Below are 27213 nucleotides of genomic sequence, written 5' to 3' on the forward strand. Positions count from 1 at the left end.
CATAGAAAAGCGCACATTGAGTCCGTCTCCTGGGGCTGCTGAAACACATTGCCACACACCAGTGGCTGAAAACAACGGGAATTTATTCTTTCGCAGTTGTAGAGGCCAGAAACCCTAAATCAAGGTGTCTTTGGGGCCACGCACCCTCTGAAGGCTCCAGGGGAGAATCTGTCTGTGTCTCTGACCTTCTGGTGGTGCCAGGGGTCCTTGGTGCTCTGTAGCGTGTAGATGCGTCACTCCAGTCTCCACCTCCAGCTCATTTGACTCCGTGCACGTGTGTCTCTGTGCCCAGACCTCCACTTCTTACAAGAATACCAGTCCCTGGGGTAGGGCCCACCCAACTACAGCATGACCTTCTTCTAGGAGGCCTCACAGGACTGAGTGTGCTCAGTACAATAATTGATGGATGGATGGATGAGTGGAAGGATGGGTGAGTGGATGGATGGATGGATGGATGGGTAGGCAGATGGATGGTTGGGTGAGTGGATGGATAGAATAGTAGATGGGTGGATGGGTAGATATATGAATGGATGAGTGGATGGATGGGTGAGTGGGCGGATGAATGGATGGGTGAGTGGGTGGGTGGATGGATGGGTGAGTGGATGGATAGATTAGTAGATGGGTGGATAGGTAGATATATGAATGGATGAGTGGATGGATGGGTGAGTGGGTGGGTGGATGGATGGGTGAGTGGATGGATAGATTAGTAGATGAGTGGATGGATGAGTGGATGGATGGATGGGTAGATATATGAATGGATGAGTAGATGGATGGGTGAATGGTTGGATGGGATAGATGAATGAGTGGATGGATGGATGGGTAGATGGATGAATGAATGGATGGATGGGTAGGTGGATGGATGAGTGGGTGGGTAGATGGTTGAGTGGGTGGATGCATGAGTGGGAAGATGGACTAGTAGACGGGTGGATGGATTAGTAGCTGGGTAGATAAATTGATGGATGGATGGATGGTATTACGGGCAAGTGTGAGAGAATCCACATTTTCTGTAGACACGTGATAGAATTTGGAGAGGAAACTAACTAAATGATGTTCATTGAAACCTAACTTCCTGTACCTTGAGAGCAAACAGGTTTATTGCCGTTTGTGAGAGAAATGTATTTTTTGTGCAAAGCCATGCGATGGCGGCGTACAGCATGACACATCCCATTCCCAGTTCAAACATTCTGACTGTTGCTGCTCGCAGAGGAGAAGCCAAATCAAAACGTGCTGAACAAGCAGTTCTCTAGTGCGAGAGGCCCTTGTGGAATCTGGGAATGAAAGAATTCTAAATGCCCCGTTTCTTTAAGGCATGAATTGTAAAAAGATGTGGGAAGGTCCATTTCTACCAAGAACCCTAAAAACACCTTTTGTCAAGGGAACGCTCCCAGCGTGCCCAGCCAGCCTGCGCGCCGGCGGGCTTCCGGGTGGGAGTGTCCCTAGAGGTGCCTGCACTCTGGCCTCTCCAAGTGCAGTCACGCGGCACCCAGGGGAGACTCTGAGGTCCCCGCCGCGTGCCCGGGCCAAGTCCCCAGGAAGCCCTGGTGCGTCCCATCCAGGCGCCAGACACCGAGCGACTGAGGTAAGTCCGGGGCTGCGGCAGGGGCGCGAGTCCAGGTCGGCCCTGGCCCGGGCGGCGGGGCTGCCGTGCGGCCGGTGGGCAGGGCGCACGCTCTGCGCGCTGTATGGGAGACAGCCAGCCCGAGACCCCCCGGAAGAAAGCGGCTTTGTCTCCCGGCCTGCGCGCACAGGCCCGTATTCATCTCTCCTTGTTGTTTGCAGGAGAGGCAGATGCGAGCCCGAACAATGGGGCCTCCTCTGGGGACACGGCGGTGACAGACTCCAAGCGCACAGCGGACCCAAAGAATGCCTGGCAGGACGCCCGCCCAGCTGACCCGGGGAGCCGCCCCCACTTGGTCCGCCTCTTTTCCCGAGATGCCCCGGGGAGGGAGGACAACACCTTCAAAGACAGGCCCTCGGAGTCCGACGAGCTCCAGACCATCCAAGAAGACAGTGCAGCCGCTCCCGAGGGCCTGGATGTGATGGCGTCACAGAAGAGACCCTCCCAGCGGCACGGATCCAAGTACCTGGCCACGGCGAGCACCGCGGACCATGCGCGGCACGGCTTCCTCCCGCGGCGCAGAGACACGGGCATTCTCGACTCCATCGGGCGCTTCTTTAGCAGCGACAGGGCCGCGCCCAAGCGGGGCTCGGGCAAGGTGAGCTCCGAGGAGTGAAGGCGCCTTAGGTTAGGGGAAACGGGACAGGACAATTCGGGAGGTGAACCGAGCCGCTAGAGGAAGAGCTGACACGTAGCCGCGTAGTGTCCGGGGTTGGGTCCTGGCCGGAAAGCCCACAGAGGCCCCGGGGCGTGGGCTGCGTGGCTGCCTAGGATGTTTCTGTTTAATGGCCCTCTTTGTCCTCCTCGCAAGGGACTGCGATCGGGGTGCGGCTCGGGGGTGCAGGGAATTCTGAATGCTGGACCTCTGGGTGTGCCCTGCACGTAGCAGCGCGGCTTGAGTGCCCGGGGGCTCTGCACAGAGTCTGCCCGTGCCCCTGCCTGCGGGTTCGGCACTGGGTCACGCTCACGGTTTCCTGGAGTCGCTGCTGCCGGCTTCGCACTGCCCTGCGACAATCGCGCGATTGAGGGCGAGGAGGACTTTAGAGCAAGCTCCTGAACTTGAATCCGCCCCCAGCAAACTTTCTTTTCTCTGAGCTGTCTGGTGCAAAGGGTGAAGGGAGGAACAAGTGCCGATGAATCAAAACCTTATTATTTTGTGATTCCGTGAATTTGAATATAGAATCTTGGAAGTTTCATTGTTTAAAAGCAAATGTTCTGTGGATAGAAATATATCACAGGAAAAAAAAAAAACAAAAGTGCTGTCCAGTCTGTAGCGGGCTCCTGGGGCTGACTGTGAGCAGGTGCCCCGTGCCTGCTGCTCCTTCGCGACCCGAGCCCCAGGTGGTTCGGATCGCAAACGGGACGATGGCACAGGGGGTTGTGGGGTGCTGGGTAATTAATTAGGTGGTTTTGGAGAGAGAGGAGTTTTTCCAAAAAAAGCCCTTGGTGTGCTGGGTGTTCTCGCAAAGCCTGTGGGATGCGGCTTTCCCGCAGCCCGTGCCCCGAGCTGCTCGGAATCTTGGGAATGTGAGAGGCTTTTGAAGGGCGTGTGGACAGAGCCCCTCATTATGTTAACGGGCCACCGTGGAACCCACGGGCACCTTGGAGCTGTGGTCTCCAATTGCAGTTATTCTTACAATTACTGATCATGAGACTGTTGAAGCCAAACGCAAATGTCAGGTCTGCCTTTCCCGTGGGCGTTAAAGCACCCTGGAATTTCGGGCAATCACCCATTGCTCCGTGGGGAGAGCTCTCGCTGTGACTCCGTTGTGACTAACCTGTGAATGACACTTGGTGTATCTTAAGTGCTCACTGAATCCACATTCTGGTTGGCCCATCCGGTGTCTGCGTGGTTAGACGTTTCCCTTCACTCCTTGGCAACACTCCGCCACCCACCCCAAATGCCGGCCATCCGACCTACTTCTAATGCTCGTTTCACCTGGTAGCGCCTTTTCGAGCTGCCAAGCCACACCAGGTGTCTGTGGGTCCGGCCGCCTGGCAACGTCTCGCTGTCACGCTAACCTCCCCCTGCACGCAGGATCCTCAGTTTTGAAATCTTAAACTATCCTGCTCCATTCAAGGAGCGGCAAAAATGGATTTAAACTGTGCAGAAAAGATGCAATAGCTGGATAGCCTCTATGACAAAACAAGCTTCATTTCTGTGGTGATGGCTTAAGTTGAAATATAATGATGAAAGCATTTCTATCAATCATTGTGGCTTTATCTCAAAGTGGATGCATAAACCCGTAGATGTTTTTCTTCCTTTATGTGAGATTACAGCCTTTATTGTTTTAAATAATATGCTTCAGTATTTTGCTTCAATATATATATGCTTCAATATTTTCAAAGAAAAGAATCTAGTCTCAGAAGTAGTCACTCTTCTTGGCAAAATAATGTTGCCAGATTGTCAGGGATTTAGAAAAATCAAAACATTTTCATAGGATTTCAAAAAATAAAAACAATTTTTAAATAATTGTTTTAAAATTTTTGAAGTTATCAGTCCTTTTCACTACTGAGTGTTAAATGCAAAAGATGTTTAAATACAGCTTGGCCCTTTGATGGCAAACCAGACGGTTAGTTTGCACGGATAAGCAGGTAGCAGCTTCTTACAGACGCGGGCTAGTGGCCCATCCGCGTGCGGGATCCTTGCTGAAGGTGTGCAGCGGGCACGAACCGCAACCTCTGTTCCGCTCCACTCTTTTATTGTGGAGTCCTTTGAACACTGGAGATGCAAACTTCACCTCCTCTGCACCCGGCTGCAAACCCACAACGGCCCTAGAAGCCTGGGTGTTCCCTGGTATGGACTGCCGTGGGGTAATGCTTTATTTTAGGTTTCGCTCTGTCTCAAAGCCAGGAGGGCCTTCCTTTTCCTGTGCTAGAGAGGTCCTCAGGGTAGCCTTAAGAGACTGTTGGCGTGGAAGGGCGTTGCCAGGTCTGGTCCCCGTCCCTTGGCACGGGCAGCCCGCCCGGCCTGTGGGAAAGCCATCTAGATCGGGTTCGGTCTTTCCCGGCAGAATCCTGCCAGCCTCTGAAGGAGCCCCCCGCACCCCCACCCCAGGACCCCGTGAAAGGGGCTGTTTGTCCCGGTGCCTCCTCTGCTCTTCCTCAGTGCCCTGGGGACACATGCTGCCCAGGGGCCGCTGCCCGCCCCCGGTCCGCGGAATGCACCCGTGACCCCCACCCTCTGAGCTGACATTCAGGGAGAGCGCATTAGAAATCCCTTGAGGAGGCATATTCTTTTGAGGCCGCACATGAAAAGCGCATTCACGGGGAACATGCTCCTTCGTTGTGGGAGGAAAGAAAGGACTGTGTTGTCTTGGAGGAACAGGTCTTCCAGCCTCCTGGGCGCGGGGTCTCGGGAGGGCTGGTGGGCAGCGGGGCGGGGCTGGGCCTCGCTCCCCGGGCTCAGGCCTGCGTGGGCACCGACACCGGAGGCTGGGGCGCTGGCTTTGGGGGTCACTCCCCTTGCTTGCAACCGAGAGGCAGTCGGGTTCGGCCGGGTACCCAGGCTGGACGCAGGGGCGCAACTCCCGGCCGGGCACCAGTAAGAAAGCAGTGGGGACGCGGCCACCTCCCATCTCCATGTGACATGCCTCCAAAGAGGTGTTTTGTCTTTAAACCTGGCTTCTATACGGATGATTTCCCCTGTTTTTCTCTATTTGTTTTTCACTAAAAGCTCCGTTTATAACCTGCTAATAATCTCAGCGTTGCGTCATTCGAAGACATTCAGTATTGCTTCTGTGCCACTCACTCATTCTGACTGGTGAGGGTGAGGACTGTCTCTTTCATCTAATGCCATGGGGTGTAACAGTCTTGTACATTAATCCAAATGTTCTGTCGCCTGATTTTCTTTTTCCATTGCATTTTAATTACATTAAACACGTTGTAGTTCTACGGGAACTTAATTCTTCATTGTTAACCCTAATTCTGTAGCAATGTTCTGTCGTCCCGTGGGAAGGGCACAGCAGGGAGCGAGCCCGAGGGTGTGGCCCGCAGTCCGGCAGCGCCGGGAGCCCCTCCCCTGGGCTGGCGCTCACAGGGCCACACGGCGGAGCCTGACCGTGCACCCACGTGGAAGTGGGTTTGGCCATTCGCTGCATCCCTTTGGCCAGAGATCCGGCTGGGGAACATCCAACAGAGTGGGTGCATGCATTTCTGCACCAAATGAATATTTTTTGAGATTCCTTACAGGAACTCCTGACTGGCTGGTGACCAGAGGCTTCTCTGGCTCCACCGCCAGCCCCTCCTGTGCCCTTCTGTGGCCCCAGCACCGTCACGGCCACCCACGGGTGTTTGAGTAGACGACAGTCACATTACGGTCACGCTAGAACTCGATGTGCCTGTACTGCCGCAGCTTTGCCGCGCCCTCTGTACAAGGGATACGTTTGTAAATCATGTGAATGTATTTAATGATAATTGCCTCTGGTGGTTGTATTGCTGTTTCATTTTTGTTACGAACTTCTGCTTTATATATATTTCTGCCCTTTCATGCATCCATTAAACCGTTTAACAGACCAAGGGTGGTGTACTAATTAATTGGACGTGCACTTTTTTTGAGTTGTCTTGTCTGGTTGTCCTGCCTGAGCGAGTGTGCCATGTTACTGGCGTTTCTGTGGCCTTGTGGCACAGCTAGCAGGTAAGTCTGGGCACCTGGGCACCCGGGCATCTCCGCACGCGAAGGTCACGGTCCCTCGCTCATCTGCTTTTATCCACAAGGACGTTTCGTTCTTTTCTCTGCATTGACGGTCGGGTATCCTGGTCTTTCTGCTCTGACTGTTCTCGTTCTGCTTGGTGTGGCTCACGCTTCTCCCATGCATGTTGGGGGGAGGGGAGGCTGAGCAGCCCCCGCTGCCCCAGGTGCCGTCTTGGACGCGCCACGAACACGCACCGAATGGACCGGCACACGGATGGCCGCCCCTCCCCCCACCCCACCCCGGCCTCCCCCGGTGAGGACATGCACGAAGGTGGCACAGGAACCCCGGGAAGCTGGAACTCGAGGGCGGGACCTTCCAGGGCAGGGGGAGGGGGTGAGGCCAGGGCGGACTCGAGGCCGTTGCGATCATCCGGGAATGGGAGCAGGGGCGCGGGCTGACTTCACTTTGGCGAGTCCCGCCCGGCGCCCGGCGCATGTCCCACCGGCGGGCTCCTCCTGCCTCCTCCCTCTCGAGCTCATTTCCATTCAGGGCCTTTATTCCCTCGTCACTGATTTTCCTTTTGCAAAAACTGATTAGCCATTTGGCAACAGGCGGTTCCAGCCGGCCGGCGGAGCGGCTGGCTTGGCAGCGGGCGGGCGGTGTGGTCAGCGGCACCACACACGTGCCGCTCACGTGGCAGTCGCCGAGGCCTTGCTTGGTGTCCAGAACTATGGAAACCCCCGTCACAGTCTTCCCCATCAGGCCCGTCACCACACTCTCAATGCTCTGGGATCGTCCCGCTTCATAACAAAATAGTGAAAAGGAAAAGAGCTAAAGAAACGTGAACCCCCTGAGGGCGCCCCACAGAAGGGGGCTTCACACGCGGTTTCTTGGGACGGGCTGCTCCTGCCCCTCGCCCTCTCGCTGGCTGCAGCCTCCTCGCCGGCGTGCTCGTTCCCCAGTTCTTCTGCTGAGGACGCTCCACTCTCCCGGTCAGGCACGAGGACTGGAAGCTCGCTCTGCAGACCGCCCCGGTGGAAACAAGGCTTGTCCCCTCCTCTCCTGAGCCTGGGAGGCCAGGGGTACTGGTGGCATCTCCCGCAGACCACCTAGGGGACACCTGTGTCCACCCCAGCCGTCCTCCCCCGCCCCCCCCCCGACAGCTGTGCCGGGAGGGGGCGCGACACCGGCCCCCGGGGCTGAGTGCAGAGGTCTCGGTGGCGAGCCCCTTCTTCACTCATTAAATAGGTGGAGAGCCCATAGGAAGTCCTTCTTTGCCTGTGGACCTCGGTCTGCAGCATGGACTTGCCCACAGGACACCAGTTGAGGGGACGGCCCAGCCCTGCCACGGCAGCAGCCACCCCAGGCCCGTCCCCCAAGACCTGCTCTAGAACGGACACTCAATTTTCTCGCTCTTGCAAGAACTCAGGGCCATGAATTAAAGTCACCAGTAATTCTTGCTAGGGTAGAAATAAATCGCCTCCCTCGTGCGGGAGGATCAGTGATGAGATGGACAGGTTCCACACAGAGCCGGCCCTGGAACCCGGCGAGCTCACTTCCCCAACACGCCCGGAAATGCGCTAACACGCGTGTGCCAGAACACGCACGCCCCGCTGCTGACCTGCTGAGAAAGAATCCACTTCCCTGCGGCTAATACAAGGCATCTCCTGAAACCTAGTGCGTCGATTCTGTAGCTTGGCAACTGCAAGCTTCTCTCTCTGTCTCTGTCTGTCTCTCTTCTCTCTGTCTCTGTCTCTCCCTCTCCCTCTCCTCACCCCTGCTTCTTCCTTCTCTGATTTGCTGTGACATCAGAACCAGGCACTCCCTGCAGACCGTTTACCTTGGTCCTGTGGTCAGAGTCTTTCAGCCCCCTTGTTCAGAGCTCACTGCTCCAGCAAATTCGCTCACACAACTAAGAGAATGGGGAGCGCGCTGGGTCGGGGGCAGACACTATGCAGGGAGGCTCGCAGGGACGGAGTTGAGGTGACTGCCCAGCTCCTGTCAAGGAACAATAAGTTCCTGCTTACGCTACATTCTGAAACTTCACCGATGATAACCAGGACAAACGGCCGCACGAATATGCGACCCCAAGTGGCCGGGGCGGCTTTGAACTCCGCTGTTCCCCAAGCCACAGCCCCCTACTCTGCAGGGAACTCGGAAGGGCCTGTCCCCGGGCAAACTCACCCCCGCAGGGCAGGAGTGATTTCTGCCTGTAAATCCAATGCGGAAGCTCACACGCATGCTATGGAAGGAAAAGATAGTAAAACTCCACAGATAAAATCAAAGGTGACACGTACCCATTGCACCGCAGACCTCACAAGGCCATTTTCTCGCACTTGCCCCGGACCGGGAAACAGCCCGGCCACCTGCTGCCTCGGCGCCCTTCGTGCCGGGCGCTGCCATGGCACGGATCGCGCTTGGCGCAGTGCGGCGCAGGGCCCCAGAGCGGGCTCTGGGAAAAAGGCTTTCTTCCCTGACTCTTTCCTTCTGTCCTTTTCCCTGTGTGCGTGCCCTGCCCCCACCCCCGCCCCGCTGGCCCGCGCACCACCTGCCTGCGCGGCCGTGGGGGGCACCCTCTAACCCTCACCCCGCTGGCTCGCTCCTCCCCTCCCGGGTCTCACCAGCGCGCAGGAGGAGGTTTGCTGGGGGACGTGGGGCCCGGCGGCCGCCCGCCTCACGCCGCACGCTCTGTGTCCCTGGCAGGTACCTTGGCTAAAGCAGAGCCGGAGCCCTCTGGCCTCGCAGGCCCGCAGCCGGCCCGGGCTGTGCAACCTGTACAAGGTAAGTCGCCGGCGACGCCCCGTCGGGCCACGAGCCACCCCAGCTCACCTGGGCGCCCAGCTCCCTGGGGGCCTCCGGACGCTGGCCCTCCGCTCCGGCAGGCAGGGCCCGAGGCGCTGGGAGGTCCCATAGCATTTGCGAGTGAGGCAGGAAGTGAGCCCGGGAGACGGCGACGAGCCCAGGTGGCCTGGGAGCATCCGCCTCGGAGCCCATGGCGGGGACCCTGGGCTGGGCGCGCTGTCTGGTCAGGAGAACGGGCCACCCCGTGGGGTCTCGGCGTGGTGACGGGTCTGCGCCCTTTGCCAAGGCCAGGCACTGCCCCTGGCGGCACCACAGCCCACAGGCAGAGGCGGACACTGGTCCGGGGGGCTTGGTCTGACCTTGGCCACAAGCACGTCTGCGTCCAAGTCTGCACAGGGGAACGGCGCTCACTAAACGTTAGCCGTCTAAGCTCTGAGACGAGCTTCCCCCGGGAAGTCTGGTCCCTCGGGCCTGTCCTCAGCGAGCCCGGCCGAGCGGCCTGCAGGTGCAGGGCTGGCAGCAGGGGCCTGGCGCCACGGGGAAGGGGAAGGCCCCATGCTGGAACCCCCAGGAGGAGCCCTGCTGCCCGCCGTGCCACGGGCACCGCACACGCCCGTCTACTGGTCACATTCCAGACCACAGCAGTCCCTTGGCACCTGGCTTGTCACCTGGGAACATGCAAGAGGTTGAACACTCGTGCTGCTACCCAGACGTGCTCGGCTGGGCACCCAGGGTGCGGGGAGTGCCAGAGGAGTCCTGGTGGAACCTTCCTCCCCAGCAGTGCCCAGGCCAGCGGCCCGCTGAGCCAGAGGGAGGCGGGGGGAGCCTGCAGCCAGCAAGGCCTGGGAGCCCCGGGGGAGCAGCGGCTGCGACGTGGCTGGTGGCTGCGTGCTTAGAGTCCGCCAGTGCCCTCGTGTGCTGGCCGTGCCCTCACGGGCAGGTGAGGACCAGGAGGAGTGCAGGGCGTCCTTCTGGTCTCGGGGTGGCCGGTCCTGGACAGAGGCTGGAGGGCGGCCAGGCTAGCCCAGGCCTGGGCACCTGAGGGCCAGGGGAGCCCTGCAGCCGGCAGGGAGCTTGTGTTTAGCTTGAACCGTGTCTTAATGTGCAGCGGCTCCTGGTGCTCAGCTTCCAAGGGTCCCTGTCCCTGCGGGCGGCTCACAGGCCGGGCGGCCACCTGGGCTTCCTGGGATTGGGCGGGGCTGCACCCACCGCTGCTCCCGGGTGGAGCGGCCATGCGGGGCGCTGCAGCGGTGGCTCCACAGCGGGGTTGCAATTGGAGCGCAGAGGGCGGACCCGGCGCCCGCGTGGAGACCTTCACCCGGGTCGCCCTGGACGCCTCCCCGCCCGGCTCCTCCCCCGTGTGGGGCGAGCTGCTGCCACAGAGCGTGCGTCCCAGAGAGAAAGCCCCGGACGCGGAACAGAGCGGCTGGGAGATCAAGCTCTCCGCCGCGTCCAGACACGGGCAAGGCACTGTCGGCAGAGTATGTGATTTTTCTCTTTCAAAAAATTATTTAGCAGAGGAAAACCAGACCTTCTGTTCTCCGCAGCCTCATCCCAGACAGATTTTTGCACAGACACCCAAAATGTGACCAAAAATAAATAAATACGCTGCAGAAAGCCATCGGTGCGTGGCCGCCTTGGCCTTGCGCCCCGGGTCGTTGAAAGCGAGGGAGTTTAACAGGAGGCTCTTTGCACCTGTCCCGTGTGCGTTCCTGGGGCCCCTCTGGTCTGAGCAGACCTGGCTGTGCTTGCACAAGCTCACGGACAGAGTAGAACAGGGAGAGGGACTGGATGCTTGTGCGTGTATGTGTGTGCGTGTGCGCATGTGTATGTGTGCATGTGTATGTGTGCATGTGTATATGTGTGTATGTGCATGTGTGCACGAATGTGTGCCTGTGCCTGTGTGTGCATGTGTATATGTGTATGTGTGCACGTGTGTGTATGTGTATATGTGTGCGTGTATGTGCATGTGTGCCTGTGCCTGTGTGTGCATGTGTATGTGCATATGTGTGCACATGTGTGCGTGTATGTGCATGTGTGCGTGTGTATGTGTGCATGTGTATGTATACGTGTGTGCATATGTGTGTGTACATGTGTGTGCATGTTTGTATGCGTGTACATGTGTGTATGTGCGTGTGTGCGTGTGTATGTGCGTACATGTGGGTATGTGCGTGTGTGTGGCATTACACAGACATGAGGTGAAGGGGAAATGAAGGGAACACACGCTGACCCGCAGGCGACGCGGCTACGCAGACGGCGGCGGCCGTCAGGGCGGGACAGCGGCAGCCTTGCGGGCGGGCGGGAGGCCGGATGCTGCGTGGCCCAGGACTCACGCCTCGTCCTGGGACTCCATGGCAGGAGAGGGCAGCACGGGTGGAGCCACAGCCCAGGACAGAGCGGAGTCGGGATGAGGACGCCGTCCTGCCTCGCCCCTCACCAGGAGGGTGCGAAGGGCGCCGCGTGGAACAGGCGGGCACGGCCAAGCCGAGGCTGCGGACGACAGAATCTTCCATCCCCTGTCCCGACTCGGGGTTCGCTCCTCCGAGGACGGGAAGGGGCCCGAGCAACGTCGGCCACAGCGAGGAGTCTGAGAGCAGAAACGAGTCGGGAGAGCAAGGCTCTGGGGGAAGGAGGAGCAGCCGCGCGGTGGAGCCACCACCCGGGAGAGCAGAGGGCGCTTCCCTGACCCTGCCCACGCCGTAGGCCCCTGGGCCCCGCACTGGCCTGGCACCCACGGGCGCCGCAAGGAACCAGGGACCCAGAGAGGGACGAAGGACAGGCAGTGAGTGACACCTCTGCCGCTGGTTTCCACGGAGACGGTCCCTGCTGCCTCCCAAGTCCGCCTGCCCCGCGGCTCCCAACCCGCCCAGCGCTCCCGCCTGCCCTGGAGCCACGCCTGGCCATCGTGGGCCCCACAGGTTTGCTGAGAGTCCCCTCCTGCTCCTGCAGCCACCAGCTGTCACCGCCACACGTCGGGGTGTAGGAGTGAGAACGTGCCGTGTCCCGGAAAAGCCTGGCGGCGAGATCACACGCGCTCCAGGTCGATTTGACCACGTGGGCGGCGTGGCCGCAGCCCCGCGTTTGCCTGCCCTGAGCTCCGGCTCCCCGCCTGGGAAACAGCAGCAGGGAGTGGCCGCCCGTCCCGCTGAGGACGCGGGGCCGTTGTGCTCATCTCGTGAGATCCCGGTCCCGTGTGTCACAACACGGGTGTCGTCACAGCCCTGCTCCGTGTCACCGTCCGGGCTGGGAAGGCACACGAGACCCTCGCAGCAGGGGAGGGGCGGCGAGTGCCCTGAAGGACACCGGTGGCTCCAGCCCCTCTGCCCCGGGCAGCGGTGGCCCTGGGCCAGTCTCGTCTCTGCTTTGGGGCCTCAGTTTCCTCAACTGTGGCACGCAAGCGTCAGGTCGGTGTTTGCAGACATTCCTTTGAAGACCGCAGCCCCGCCGGGCTCCTGGTTCCTCCCGCACCTTCGGGGGTCACACGGCTCTCAAGACACCCAGGAGGCCGGGAGGTGACCCCACGTCCACGCAGCCTGTTCAGTCCCGCTCTGGTCGCCAGGGCGGGGAAACCTCCGGTCTCCCGGGCGTCGCTTACGCAGGAAGGTCGAGTGTAGACTTTCCTCGGACTTCTTCGGGTTCGGTGAATCAAATTTCCTCATCATTTCCCAAAAGAGGCCCCTGCCCAGATGAGGGTGACTCCGATGGCCCACGGTTTGACCGGCCCGGTTGCCGTCTGCAGCACGGCCAGTTCCCTGCAGAAGGTGCTGGCGTGAAGGGGGCCTCGGGGGTGCGGGGACCCCGCCCCGTCCGTCCCGCGACCACGGCCTCGACTGCTGGGAAGCCCCTTGGTGCTTCGCTCCCGGCCTGGGCTGCGTGCACGCCGCGTCCTCTGCACGTGCACAGCCGGACTCCACGGCCACCTGTGTCGGCGTGCGCCTCTGTTTTGAAGTCGGCCTGATGCTGGTGCTAGAAAGAGTCTTCAACGCACACAGACACAGCGAGGTCTTTACAGACGGGAGCTTGGCAGCAGAGAAAAGTCAGAGCGGTTAAGTCCAGCGTCAAACCCAGCCCCCGAATGGCCAGACAGGGACGCCTGCCGGGCCCCAACCCCCGCCCGGGACAGCCGGCCGGGCGCCACTTTGGGCCACCAGCCCCATGGTGCCGCGCTGGGGACGCACATCGCTGGGCCTTCCCCACAGGAGGCCGCCCAAGTCCCCTTCCCTGAGCTTTCCTGGGAGACAAGTGGGGCGCCCTCCCGACCCACGCGGGCCGCGCCAGCTCCGGACGAGACACAGACCGGCAGGCGGGCAACACACGGCCGAGGTTGGGGCTTCCTCGCCAGGGGGGCCATCGCCCGCCCCCTCGGAGCCACCCACTCGCCAGGACAGGAGTGCCGGCCCCACGCGCTTCCCACCCAGGCCGCTTCCCGGGTCCGGAGGGGACGTCTGGGAAGGGTCGGCGGAGCCTGCAGAAGCCCTGACCCCCGACCTGCCCTGTCTCTCTGTGCCGGCCAGGCCCTCAGGGCGTCCCCCTACGGCGTGCTGTGTCCCCGTTCCGGGGGGAGCAGTGCCACAGGAAACACAGAGAACCGGGTGGCCGACCGCGCCCAAGAAGGCGGCGTCCAGCCCTCCGCCCCAGCTTCGCCATTGGCCGAGGCGGAAACCCTGGGACACAAAAGCCCGGCCGTGGCCACCCCGCCCCAGCAGGCCACCAGAGCGATGCCAGCAAGCCTTACCCCACCCCAGCGGGCCACCAGAGCGATGCCAGCAACCCTCACCCTGCCGCCCGCGGTCCTCGCCGCCCGGCGCCTGGGAAGGAAGGTGCCGTCCTGACAGCGGCCAGCAGCCCGAGCCCCCGTCCACATGACAGGCTCGCCTGTGACTCGCTCCGGTGACGGAAAAAAGCCTATGGGGACGTCGCCTGGCCTTCGACAGGGACGGGAAAAGCCCTGGCCTTCGCTGAGCTGGCCCCGGTCGGTGACTCAGCGACAGCCATGTTCTTAGACGCGGCAATGGCAGAAACACGGGGAGAGCAGCGACGCTCACTCAGGCGGAGAAGAGTTCTCTCCAGATCGCAACACCTGCAGTGCCACGATCTCACCAGGAACAACCCCAGCGCTCCGTCCCGAGGCACGTCAGGAGCTGTCCCACCAGAATAGTCACCCTGAAATGTGCGTGTCCGGACAAGGCTAGGATGGGAGACAGAGCCACTGTACTCTGCGACTCCTTGGAACCGCCAGAGCGCCGAGGGCCGGGGGAGGTTGGGGAGGGAGCGAGACCTAACGCGTACGTACGGACGTGTCATTTCGTCACCGTGCACACTCGCTGGCCGGGGACGTTTGTGTTACTGGCGCCTCTCAGCCACCCGGCCAGCCGCCTCGGGACACGCAGACACGGCAGCCCTGACCCTCAGGCCGTGTGCCCGCCGCTCCCGCCCCGCCCGGCCTAGGTAGGAAAACGCGCGTCCGTTTCCCAGCCAGGAGCGTTGTATGAATCTTAATAGAAAGAATGCAACAGGGAAGACGCGTGTGTGGTTTTATCATCATTTTTGCAAGAAAAGACTCATTTTTCTTGATTTCAAACCTTGCTCTGCCTTTTCTTATCCCAGCTGTTCGGAAAAACGACGACGCCGCTGTTTCCTGTGCTTCCAGACTGGTCGCACAGTCCACCCCCAGGTCTCTGGTATCTCGGGTTTTGAGGGTGCCGAGGAATCAGAGATCTCTCAGGGGGACAGAAATAAAATGCAAAGCCTTTCGCTCCCACGACCGCTAGTAAGACCCTCGGAATGGACAGCAGGCGTCCCGAATGCCACTGTGGGAGCAAGGCTAAACCCTGCAGCGCTCGACCTGAAAGTCGGAGGAATAAATATCAGGGATGTGGTGGCCCGGTGGCTGGCTTCCGGTCGTGCAGATGAAATAGAAAGGCCCAGACAATGGGATCTGTCAGCACGACAGTGAGAGGGGACTGAAGGGCCTCTCGTTCTAAATCCGTAGAAATGCATCCTCCTAAATGGCAACGAGACCTGAAAAATCTCATCTCAGTAGCCAGCCTTGCGTCTGTCGTGCCCGCCTGTGTGTGCTGACATATCGGCAACTCGTTTTCTAGTGCAGAGCGGCAGGGAAAACTTGCCCGATCCCCTAGACCAGGGGTCGAAACAGGGGGCCAGTTCACCGTTCCTCAGACCGTTGGAGGGCCGAACTATAGCTTAAAAAAAAAACTATGAACAAATTCCTATGCACACTGCACATATCTTATTTTGAAGTAAAAAAACAAACGGGCAAAAACACCCGCATGTGGCCCTCGGGCCGTAGTTTGAGGACGCCTATCCTAGACATCAGCTGAAATATCTGGTCATGAATTTTTTTTTTTTTTTGAGACACAGTCTTGCTTTGTTGCCCAGGCTAGAGTAAATGCCGTGGCGTCAGCCTAGCTCACAGCAACCTCAAACTCCTGGGCTCAAGCGATCCTCCTGCCTCAGCCTCCTGAGTAGCTGGGACTACAGGCATGCGCCACCATGCCCAGCTAATATTTTCTATATATATTAGTTGGCCAATTAATTTCTTTCTGTTTATGATAGAGACGGGGTCTTGCTCTTGCTCAGTCTGGTTTCGAACTCCTGACCTGAGCTCAAGCGATCCTCCTGCCTCGGCCTCCCAGAGTGCTAGGATTACAGGCGTGAGCCACCGCGCCCGGCCTCTGGTCGTCAATTGACTTTGTCGACAGATACTAATTTCTTTTTTCCAAACATGAGCACATCGTTATACCGAGCTCAGAGCTCATATCTTCATATAAGGTAAGTCTACAAACTTTTGTAATAACTAGGCACACAGAATATACAATTGTTAACGTCCGTTCTTCCCCCTTCCCCTTTCCCCTCGCCGTCTGAGCAGCAGGCGAATCTGCTCTTGCTGCTGAGGTTCAGGTTTGGGCCACGAGCCTCCCATCCGGGTCTGCGAGCAGCTCCTGGCGTGGGAGGCAGTGCCAGGCAGGAGGCCGGGGCGGTGGGAGACCGGCCGGCAGCTCCCCGGAGGCCCCGCGTCTCGGATTCCAGAGCTGCGAGGCGCAGTGGCCCCGCGAGGGCAGCGCGGAGCGGCGGTCTGCAGACAGGCGGGGGCGGACGCGGGATGCGTGCACCGTGTTTAGGACCGAGCACCATCGCTTCCCCTGCTCCTCTTTCACACTGAGTCCTTTGGGGACTCGGGGACACAGGCGCATTCCCAGAACTTGGGGGACTTGCTTAGGAAAATGCCAGCAAGAAAGCGGTCCCGGACGCTGCTGCCCACGCAGGTGACAGCTGGCCGGACAGAGGCGTCTGCGTGACGCGTCGTTCACGCGGCAAAGCCCAGGGGTTTGCTGACGCCCCGGCCATGTGCTGGGGGCCACGCTGAGTGCACCCCCTGTGGCTTCTGTGGCGAAGACGCTTAGTGGGGGTCGAGGTGGAGCAGCCTGGCGGGGGCCCCTAGGTCACCCTTCTCCGGGTAACCTCCCGGAGAGGCTCGCTCGGGGTGATGAAGGGACACAGGGCTCCTGACAGGGCTCTGGGGGAGCCGCTCCCTGCTCTCCCCCAGGTGGGAAAGGTGGAGCAGGTGCCGTCTGCACTCAGTTATTCCAATGACCAGTGTCCCCAAAACCAGTACACAACAGAATAAATGAAAAGTGGAGAAACAAAATGTACTTTCTGTTAAAACACAGGATCTGAAACGGGGCCAGATCATCTCTGATGATGTTTAAAAGCTGTCTTTATGCTGTGCAGTGTCATTTTGGGCACTCCACTATAGTGGGGGGAGAGGATTTCTAAGCATTTGTGCAATAGAAGCCCTGCCCCGAAAATAAGCCCTAGTGATGGGCACGGCTGCGCAGCGCATCTGCACAACCCATGCGTGTCGTCACGGAGCGGGAAAGAAGACGAGCAGCCCTTCTCATCTGCCCCGTGAGAGCTCTAGTGCTCGACAGGAGAGATTGGGGCCGGTGGCTCTAAAGGAAATAGAGTCGCAAGAAATTCAGTATGGAATTCGGGGTTTGGAGAGTGAGGATGATGTTCCAGAAGAAGATGACTTCACTATATTTGAATCAATGTAGATGGTTGTGCCCTACTTAAAAAAAACAACACATCCCCTGAAAATAAGTGCTAGGGTGTCTTCTTGAGAAAAAATAAATATAAGACCCTGTCTGATTTTCGGGGAAACACGGCATGTGACTGCTAGAAGCGATCAGTCTACGAGGGGAAATCTTCCAGCTCCCTTTACTCGTCCTCAGGTATCTGCTGACTTCTTATGCATCCAACAGAGAAGTCAGGCCGAGCCGGGCGTGCAGGGGCGAGGCCAGAGGGGCTCAGGGCGCAGAGCCACAGGCATTGGACACGCGGGGCCGCAGCGGGGCGTGGAGCCACTGTGGCCCGGTCACTGGCGCCGTGACGGTGGATCCAGGGGAGAGTTTGAATTCCTCTCTCAGACAAGACGAAAGTTGAGAGCTGGAGCTCTGTTCTCCCCTAACCACAAAACCCCGGGCACCGTGATACGGGCATTTTTCAAGATGCAGCATTTGCTTCTGAGCGGGAACGGCCCCATCCATTTGCCTCCTTTAATCCGAACGTAGCGCGGCAGCGCGGGCCAGCGCCCCGCTCCCTAGACGGCGCCCGCCCTGGGCGCAGCGGGTCTGCACCCAGCCCGGGAAAGCCCGTCCCCTCTGGCCAAGGCCCAGCCCGGCTCTCCCGGACCTCGCTGCAGCGCGTGGGCGCCCTCTGCTGGTGATCAGGAAAAGAAAGTAAGCCGATAACAACTGTTCAAAAAACAGTGCAATTGAACAGGCTAATGGGAAAAAAGCAATTTATTTTAAACATAAATAACAAGGTCAGCCTTGTTCTTCCTCTCATGGTTTTGAAAACTCTTCAGCATCATGTTGTTTTATTTGCCAACAAAAAGTTTGCTGCTGTTTTGTTCATCGGGATGCAAACCCTACTGCACATGTGGGCAGAGGTCTGGGTGAAAGGAGGAAAACCAGGCTAACAAACAGTGTGTGCAGTGCGCTCGCTTTGTTGGCACTTGCATGTTCCATCTGTGTGTACGCACAAAGCCAGGTCTAAAAATGTGGTCACCGAAGTGTAGACAAAGGTCATCTCTGAGTGGTACAGGTTCTCCCACAAATTGTTTTATTTTATTTAGTATCCTTATATGAATACGTATTATTTTTCTAAGCAATAGAAAATTTTTTGATTTTGAAAATTAGACTACTTGTCCAACCTTCACTAGTCCGAAATACTCAGCTCCAAACAAGCCGGCCTGGTATTCTGCGGGATGCCCTGGCCCCACCCACACGCCGGTGGCATTGGGCTCAGCGCTGCGGGGCCTTCTCTGGTTCCTGAGGCACCAGGCCCTGTGTCCACGCCCTGTTTCAGGACTCACCTTCTAATTCTTCCTTTGCCTTTTAACCCTTTGCACTCGCTTGCTTTTTTCTCAATTCCTTTATTCTACTCTGGATTTAATTTTTTAAATACCCCAGATTTTACAAAGTGCGCCAGTATAATAAAAAACTGCAGTTTCTTTTCATACAAACTTATTTAATTGGATTTTTTTATATTTCAAATTATCGATACATTCAAAGAGTAATTGTAATCTCTATAATTTTTGCTAACCGTGTCGAGTCGCACTCGACATCCGAGTGCAAAGGGTTAATCATCTACCAAGAAAAGGAGGTAGCTGAGACTGGACAGGCGTAGACAGAGGGACACAAATCTCAGCAAATAGCCGTGAAATGTTAACGATCTTGCCTTTTTCTGAAACCTTGGTGAGTACAAAGTGCTTCGTCAGAGAATCGCTGGACATGCATCCTAAACGTTCACTAGCTACGGGACACCACCCTTCCTCCCCTGGAGGGCCCAGGTTCGGCCAGCCACCTTCCAGGTGGCCTTGCCCGTCTCGAGTGTTCTGGGGCAGAGGCTCAGAAGCCCCGGTGGGACAGGCAGGGAAACTGAGGTCACATGGCTGGCCCAGGCTCTCTGGGGGTCACTGCAGGGAAGGTCCCCGAGCAGGTCTGTGAGGTGAGGGAGGTTCGCCTCTGTCCTCGTGCCAGTCCCAGCCTTCGGTCCTCCTCCCGCAGCCTCCACCGCGTCTTTGAGGCCTGGCACCCTCTCCCGACTCCTCCCACCAGGGAGCAGGTAACCTGGTTCACAGTGCGCCGTGAGGAATGACAAGGACCCACTCCCCATAAATTATAAAATAAACCCTCCCCCGGAAACACTACTTTAAAATGCGCCGACTAACCTGGTAGATTTGTCACCTCACCCGTGCCTCGTGGAAACCGTAGGCCCCGAACAGTCCCCGCACCCCACGGCGCGTGGCTCGTGGCTATGGGGAGCGAGGTGTGGCGGGCTGGCGTGGACAGGGGCCGGCAGGCGAGGACCAGCCGCCCGGATCAAGGCTAGCAGCAGCAGCTTCTCGCGGCCTCCCCGGCCCACCCGCCCCGGGGACGCGTTGCAGGCGTCTGAACGGCCACTTGCAGGAGGACGGCCGGACGCCCGACTCGCTTCTCCAGCCGGCAGCCCCCGAAGCTGTCTGCACACTGCGCCTTTCCTCGGTGCCACTGTGCGCGGGCGGGCGCGCGGAGCGTCCTCTGCCGTGCTGGCCCGCTTGGCTGCTGGGGACAGGAGAGCCGGGAGGCTGGGCACTGCTTCCACCAGAGCCGCCCGGCGAGGGCTGCGGAGAGTCGTGGGCAGGCCAGCTCTGCACCGCGGCGGCAGCTGGGTCACCTGGGAGGAGGTCGGAGCTGCAGCCGGAGGCGGCTGAGTGCAGAGCGGGCTGTGCCGCGCGTCCCGCGGAACGCGGTCCAGCTGAAGAGGGCGAAACCCTGGCACAGGTGACAGCACGGACGGCCCCCGAGGACATCGCGGTAAGTGAAAAAAGCCCGCCACGGAAGGACACCTACTGTGCGACCCTACTTACGGAGGTCGAGAGCAGTCGCATTCGCAGAGAAAGGAAGGGGACCTTGGGTGCCAGGGCTGGGCGGGGACGGGGCGAGTGTTTAGCAGGGACAGAGTTTCCACGTTACACGACGGAAGGGCCACGGAGACGGGTGGCGGGGATGAGCTGTGCACCACCGTGGGAGTGCTCAGCACTGCTCCACTGCACGCTTAAAAACGGCCAAAATGAGGCCGGGCGCGGTGGCTCACGCCTGTAATCCTAGCACTCTGGGAGGCCGAGGCGGGAGGATTGCTCGAGGTCAGGAGTTCGAGACCAGCCTGAGCAAGAGCGAGACCCCATCTCTACTATAAATAGAAAGAAATTAATTGGCCAACTAAAAATATATATAGAAAAAATTAGCCAGGCATGGTGGCGCATGCCTGTAGTCCCAGCTACTCGGGAGGCTGAGGCAGGAGGATCGCTTGAGCCCAGGAGTTTGAGGTTGGTGTGAGCTAGGCTGACACCACGGCACTCTAGCCCGGGCAACAGAGCGAAACTCTGGCTCAAAAAAAAGGCCAAAAATAGTAAATTCTGTGCTATGTATCTCACCATAATTTAAAAAAAAAAAATTTTTTTTTAAGTGGCTCAGATCTGGCACCCTCCGGACCAGGCAGCCGGGGGGAGGGGGAGGGGGGCAGGGCGTCACCGCACAGGAGCTGGGCCGTCCTGTGCTCACCCCAAAAGCTCTTGGGGACACACGAATAAATAAACTGAAACCCAGAAGGTGCCTGAGACACAAACCTCAGCAGACAATCAGCTTCCACCCTTGGGCTGCTATTCGCGTGTGGCCTCTGAGCAAAACATTAGAGCTGAAAATTGCCTGAGCTGCTGTTCACTCTCGTCGTTTACCGTGAGAACCTGCAGGCCGCACCCCGAGAGCCGCTCCGCACGCGGCCGCACGGACAGCCCAGCGCCGGCCGCCCGGCCCCCACGCGAGCCCCTCCCGCAAGGCCGCGGGAAGGAGGGCGGCCGCTCTGTCCCTCTGCCCACTCTGCATGTGCCGGGCTGCTCTGCCTGAGCCAGCCGCCCAGCGCCTCGGGGGTCATGCGGAAGTCTTTCTTTCTTCCTCCAAAATACTGACACCTAACTGGAGAGGCAAGAAGCTTCTAAAGCTAAAAAGGACAATCCAAAGCCAGATGAGGAGTCACAGCCAAAAGTGCCTGATTTTTAAGAAAACACAGAGACGTTGCCAGGAGAGGACGTAAGCAAAGGTAACCGCGCACACAGGAGCCAGGAGGCGCGTGCAGGAGCGCGTTCAGAGAGAGGCGGGGAGCGCTGCCTGCGACACTCGCAACCATGCCCTCGGTTGTCGGCTGCTTACTGGTAGGCCGTGCTCAATGAATGGCTTTGTTCTATTTCATTTTATTTCATAAAGTGACAGAGGAAAACAGACGAAAACAGGTGTGCAGGTCCGTGGATGGTAACAGGTGTGGAGAATCGTGTGGCTCCTGCCGCAGTAAGAGCACGGCACCCTGAAAACCCACCCCTGCCTCCCCGCGCGGCCACACCGCACCCCCCCCAGTTCTGCAGCCCCTGCTCTGGGCTTCCTCTCTGCGGTCGAGTCTCTTCAAGAACGCCCTGTGAGTGAGCTCGTGCAGCGTGAGGTCTTCGTAGGACGGCGTCTCTGCTCGGGAGAGCGCCCCGAGATGCCTCTGTGCCTCGCGTGCATCGAAAGTCTGCTCCTTGTCCCCGCGGCGTGGCGCTTCCCTGTGTGGACACGCCGCAGCCGATCCCGTCTTCCGCCCGGGGACACCCGGGCCGCCTGCCGTTGTCAGTGCCCACGAGCTGAGCGGCCGTGAGCAACCTTCCCGTGCAGGCTGCTGCGTGAGCACGAGTTTCCGCTAAAGCTTACATCGCTTTCCCCTCAAAAGACTGGTGACCAATGTGTTCATCACAGACACCATTTTCAAAAATATGGAGGGTCTCCCTTATCATTCAAAGTAGGGAATGAAACTCCTGGGCCATATGGCGAGGATGGGATTGACTTTGGAAGAAGCCGCTGGGTTGTTTTCCAGGGTGGCCTGCTGCATTCCCGCAGCGGCGCGTGGGTGCTCCAGCTGCCCCGCACGCCGGCCCACACCTGGTGCTGTCAGGGTTCTGTATTTCAGTCGTTCTAGTGGTCTCGCCGCGTGGTTCTGATTTGCCTCTTGCTAATGGCCAGTGATGGTGACTATCTTTCCGTTGCTCATTCTTCTCCTCGACATCCTCTTTGGGGAAGTGTTCATGTTTCGTCCATTTTTTAACCAGGTTGTTTGTTGTCTCCCCATTGAGTTTTGAGAGTCCTTTACATGTTCTGGTTTCAAGGCCTTTGCCGGATAAGTAATTTGCAAATATTTTCTCCCAGTCTGTAGCTTGTCTTTTCATCCTCTTAAAAGAGTCTCTTGCAGAACAAAAGTTTTAAACTTTGATGAGGTCCAATTTATCCATTTTTTTTTAATGGGTCATCCTTTGGTGCCAGGTCTAAGAACCTGTTGCCTACTCACAGGTCGTGAAGATTTTCTCCTATTTTTTAATAAAACTATTTATAATTTTACATTGTAGCCAGAGATCTGTGATCTGAGTTAAATTGTGTATAAGGTGTGGACTTGGGTTGAGGTACATTATTTGGCATATGGATGTCTAGTTGTTCTAACACCATTAGTTGAGAAAACTGTCCTTTCTCCATTGAACTGTCTTTGCACCTTTGTCAAAAATCAGTTAGATTTAGGTGGGTTCGTGCATGGATTCTATTCTGTTTCATTGACCTATGTGTCCATCCCTCCTCCAATACCACACTGCCTCGCTACAGTCATACGATAAATCAAGTGATGCAATTTCTCTAACTTTATTCTTCTCTTTCACAACTATTTGGCTATTTTAATTCCCTTGTATTACTATACAGTTTTAGAAAGAGTTTGTCTCTATCTAAACAAAATCCTGCTGGAATTTGGATTGGAATTTCATTAAACCTGTAGACCAATTTGGGGAGAGAATCAACATCTTTACTATGTTGTCTTCCAATCCATGAACATGGTATGTCTCTTCATTTATAAAAGTCCTCTTTGATTTCTTCCAGCAGCATTTTCCAGTTTTTAGCATAAAGATTCTGTACATTCATTTTGCAGATTTATTCCTAGTATTTTCTTTCTCTGATTCTATTATATATGGTAGTGTTTTTAAATTTGGTTGTTTTTAACTGTTTATTGCTCATATGTAGACATATGATTGACTAAATGTCCTTTCAGCAATAGGTCATCACAACCATTATATAACAAGACAGTTATGACTATGTGACTATCTCCAATTATCTGTGCAACTAACAATTTGTAGCCAAAAAGCCCAAGTCAAAGTCCTAGTTCGGTCACTATAACCAAAAAAATTGTATGATTCCATGATAATTATCCTGTTTACTTAAGATCTGTACAATGTGTTAGGTTCTATATTAAAAATTATCTAAGCAGCCTACAAGTTAATTTGACTAAATAACCGATGCCTGTTGCACACTCAGTTCTGTGCTGAGGGCTGTGAATAAACCAACCGCCTCTTCCACGAACGGTCCCGACCCCTGATTTCACAGCTCTGAGAGCTCAAATGGAACTTACCACCGTCACATGTGCCTTAAAAGATTTAAACTATCTTTTCCTCAAAAGTTTAGCGGCCAATATATTTATTATAAAAATCACTTACAAAAATAGGTTGTTTTTCTTTTCTCAATCAAAGCAGGTGTGCATAATTCACCTGGGAAACGTCGTTATCTGCATAATGCTCCGTTACATCTCTCGAAACATGAGCCAGTCTTCATGGTACGAGCTGTGCGTGCTGTGACGAAGCATTCAATTCTTTAAAAAGCATCCAGTAAAGCTTAAGGCATTTTTCTAGTTTAATTGCAGTATGAGTAATTTAAAGGCAAACGGTGTTTCTGTAACTCAAAACCCAACACACGGCGCATAGGAAAATCTGTGCGAAGACCACCAAAGGGGAAAGTAGCTTGGACTGAATTTTGATATGTTCCAAGGGTATCAGGCCCCTAGGATGGGGTCTGATAAATAACTTCACCCAGCAGACAGACCACACACTTAAAGAGATTTGTCTGAAAGTGAGCGATACCAACACCCTCCAGGCTTATCTAGTATTTTCAGTCCTCACTGTGGCGCTCACTGTCTGCTGGAGGAGACCGGGCGAGGCTGGTTAGCGGGGCCGGGACGGCCCTGGCGGGGCACGCAGAGGCCGCGTGGGCGGGAGACGAGGGCACACGCAGGAGCAGAATCCGAGGAGTGCCCGGCTTCACCAGAGCTTCCCGGAGACAGGAAGTCGGAACCAGAAGCGTTGGGGGTTCGAGCAACCACCGCAAGCTCCTGTCCCTTCCCTGGCTGCTGCGACAGGCTCAGGTTCAAAGGCCACAGCGTCCGCCTCTAAGAAGACTGAGCGCAATCGTGTCGCTCCCCCACGCGTGGGACGGTGGGGACGTCGGTCAGCAGACAGCACCCGCGCGGCGTGTGGCGCGTGAGGGCATGGGGCGCCGTCCGTGGGGAGCGTGGACTGAGTGCAGGCCACTCTGCCTCAAGCAGGTGCACAGTCTCGTCGCAAGTGAGAGGACGGCTAACAACGAGGGGCAGAACACAATTCGGGGTGAAACATGAGGTCCCAATCATCAAGAAATGCGGGCCACGGAACCGGATCATTCTCCCACCGCTGACACAGTCAAAAGCTCTCGGGCGGGACTTGCGTCCGCTTCAGCCCAACATGCTCACGGACCTGGGCCACGCTGGCCACCGGCAGGCGGTCAGGGGTGAACGAGCCGAGGCTGAGGCGTCGGGGATGAGGAGCCGTGTCCCCTGCCTCCGCGGTGCTCACAGCTGTGGGGAGACGGACATGGTGCACGGTGCCGCCACGCTCCACAGGGACGGTGCTCGTGAAGGCCAGGTACGGAGAGCAGAGACCGCGGTGCCGAGTCGCCCGGGAGCTGCAGCGAGACCCCGGCAGGCGCCTTTGCCCCGGGCCGGACGCGGCACCCGGCAGAGGGCAGAAGGAAGGAGGAGGGGCTAGCAGACAGGACGCCCTGCACAAGGCCAGCTGCGCAGGAGCTTGGCCTGGCCGCCGCCCTGGGCGTGGGTGCCGGCCTGTGGAGCGGGCGGCGCTGGGAGCCCGGCTCCTAACAGGCTGAAGCCGGTGGCGGCCCCAGGACACTGGCGGGGGGGGGGGCAGCCGTCATCGCCTCCGCGTGTTCTGAGCTTGCTCTCCACGGTGGGAGGGAAGCCGAGGGGGCAGGGAGTCGCGTGGGTCGCTCGTGAGAGGACTGGGGGCTTTGGGCACACGCTGAAGGGCACCGACGTCCCAGGGGAGAAGGGGAGCTTGTTTATCTGTCAGTTCCCAGGGGCGAATACAAGACATGCTTTGGAGAAGGTGCAGGTGTGTTAGCCGAGCACAGGGCGAGGTTTCACAGCATGCGGTCCAACGTGCGACGACCCACCTCCACTGCCGTCGCAAACGCCAGCAAGCGTGTGGCCGGGAACGTGTGAGGTTTGCAGACACTGTCCCTGTCACTCCCAAGTGCCGTCGCCACCCACTGACTGAGCCCAGAGATGAGCTTTGATAGGCTTTTTGGTGGCAAAACTGTCCCTTGGGGGAGAAGGGGCCCCCAAACAACGTGCACGGAGCTGAGAGGCGGGAGGGAAACGCTTGTGTGCTTTCAACACATCTAAGTGACTCGCGTTCGCCGAATCCTCTGCAGACGGGGCAGTGCCACCCCGCCCGGGTCGGAGCGCCTCTGGGCCCCAAAGCTCGCTCCTGCCCGCATGGCTCAGGCCCCCCCAGGCTCCGTGTTCCAGTCCAAGTGGGTGCCGGTGTAGCAGTGAGAGAGCGAGGGAGAAACTGAGTCAATTTTGCAAGCTGCTCCCCATTGCCTTGCTTTTCCGAGAGCTCCGTGGTCTGCCCCGTGGCAGCTCAGACCTCAGGTGCCTCAGGGCGTTGGCGGCAGCGGAGAGCGGGGGAGGGCGGGGCGGTGGCGGGACAGCAGCCTCCCCCTGGGGCTCTCTTCCCTCCACCGCGCTCCGGCAGTGCCTGCAGTTCCGTGTCTTCTGTGCAGTATCGACCGCCCTGGAACGTCCTGGTTCAGCCGAGCGTGCGGGCCCAGACACCACGCCCGCCCTGCCCTCCTCGCTCCTCACCGAGACGGGCGTGGTGGGTCCGGAGCAGGCAGACCCGGGACCCCTGGGGCAGGACGCTGACTTTGAGAAATGTTACTCGACCCCTTCCGAGCGAGGGGACGGACGCGTCCTCTGCCACCGTGGGCTGGCGGGCGCCGTCACCAGGCGCTGTCCTCTGAGCAAACCCCCAGGCTGCAGGGAGAGTCCTTCCCTCCCTGGCTGCCCGCCAGCCGGCCGGCCGCACCTTGCAGGAAAGGGCCCTTACGTTGCCGCCGGCCCCCGCTGTCCCTGTGCGCCTTCAGAGAAGCAGCCACTGCGGCAGTGGCAGCGATAGGAACATCTGCCCAGCGAGTCGCAACCACACAGCCCGACCGACGACCCGCCAAGGCCGCGCCCGCCCCGCTGTGTCCTGTGCGCGGCAGTGGCTCGCACCGGGACGTCCAGACCCACACAGCTCCCAGAGGAGGATGAGACTCGGGGCTGTGGCCTGTCCCGGGGTCACCGTGCCTCTGTCTTGCAGGACTCACACCACGCGGCGAGGACCACCCACTACGGCTCCCTGCCCCAGAAGTCCCAGCACGGCCGGGCCCAAGAAGAAAACCCCGTAATCCACTTCTTCAAGAACATCGTAAGTGGCGCTGTGGGGACGCGACTACGGGGGGCAGGAGGGCTGCCAGCCGCTGCCACAGTCCACAGGGGACATGCACTTGTCCTCGGGTGACACGGGGTCCCGCAGGCGAGGCTGGCCCCGAGCTCCACCCTGGCGCCTCCAAGGTCACTGTTGAGGCCAGACTTCCTGGGAGGCTCAGTCTGGAAACAGGCTTTGCGAGGCCACCCAGGTGTGAGGAGGCCAGGCCAGGGAGGGGCCGCACAGACAGCGCGCAGGGCCCTGGGCGCGGAGCTGCCAAGCCTGCCTTGGTGCGGGCTGTGACGGGGACCCACCAGCCGCAGGGCGGTCACAGGAGCCGCGCCGGCTGCGCAGCCTGCGGGTGTTTTCCTCCCTCTCAGCCCCCAGTGCTCTGGGGGACCTGCAGGCGGGGCGGGCAGAGGGAGGGCGTTTCCCTCACCTGGCGGAGGGGC

General features: G+C 58.3%; 1 protein-coding gene across 2 annotated transcripts in view; it reads left to right on the plus strand.

Moving 5' to 3' along the window:
* Window positions 1–27213, plus strand: part of MBP (myelin basic protein) — a 108844-nt gene that overhangs the window by 72781 nt on the left and 8850 nt on the right. Inside the window, exons 4-6 of one of the 2 annotated variants that reach the window (XM_075993788.1) lie at window positions 1780–2216; window positions 8956–9033; window positions 26654–26761. In XM_075993788.1, coding sequence (XP_075849903.1) covers window positions 1780–2216; window positions 8956–9033; window positions 26654–26761 — 623 coding nt within the window. The remainder of the gene's footprint in view (window positions 1–1779; window positions 2217–8955; window positions 9034–26653; window positions 26762–27213) is intronic. The other variant, XM_075993789.1, reaches the window with a different exon arrangement.

Source organism: Microcebus murinus, chromosome 17 (assembly GCF_040939455.1).
Source record: "Microcebus murinus isolate Inina chromosome 17, M.murinus_Inina_mat1.0, whole genome shotgun sequence".
Lineage (NCBI taxonomy): Eukaryota > Metazoa > Chordata > Mammalia > Primates > Cheirogaleidae > Microcebus > Microcebus murinus.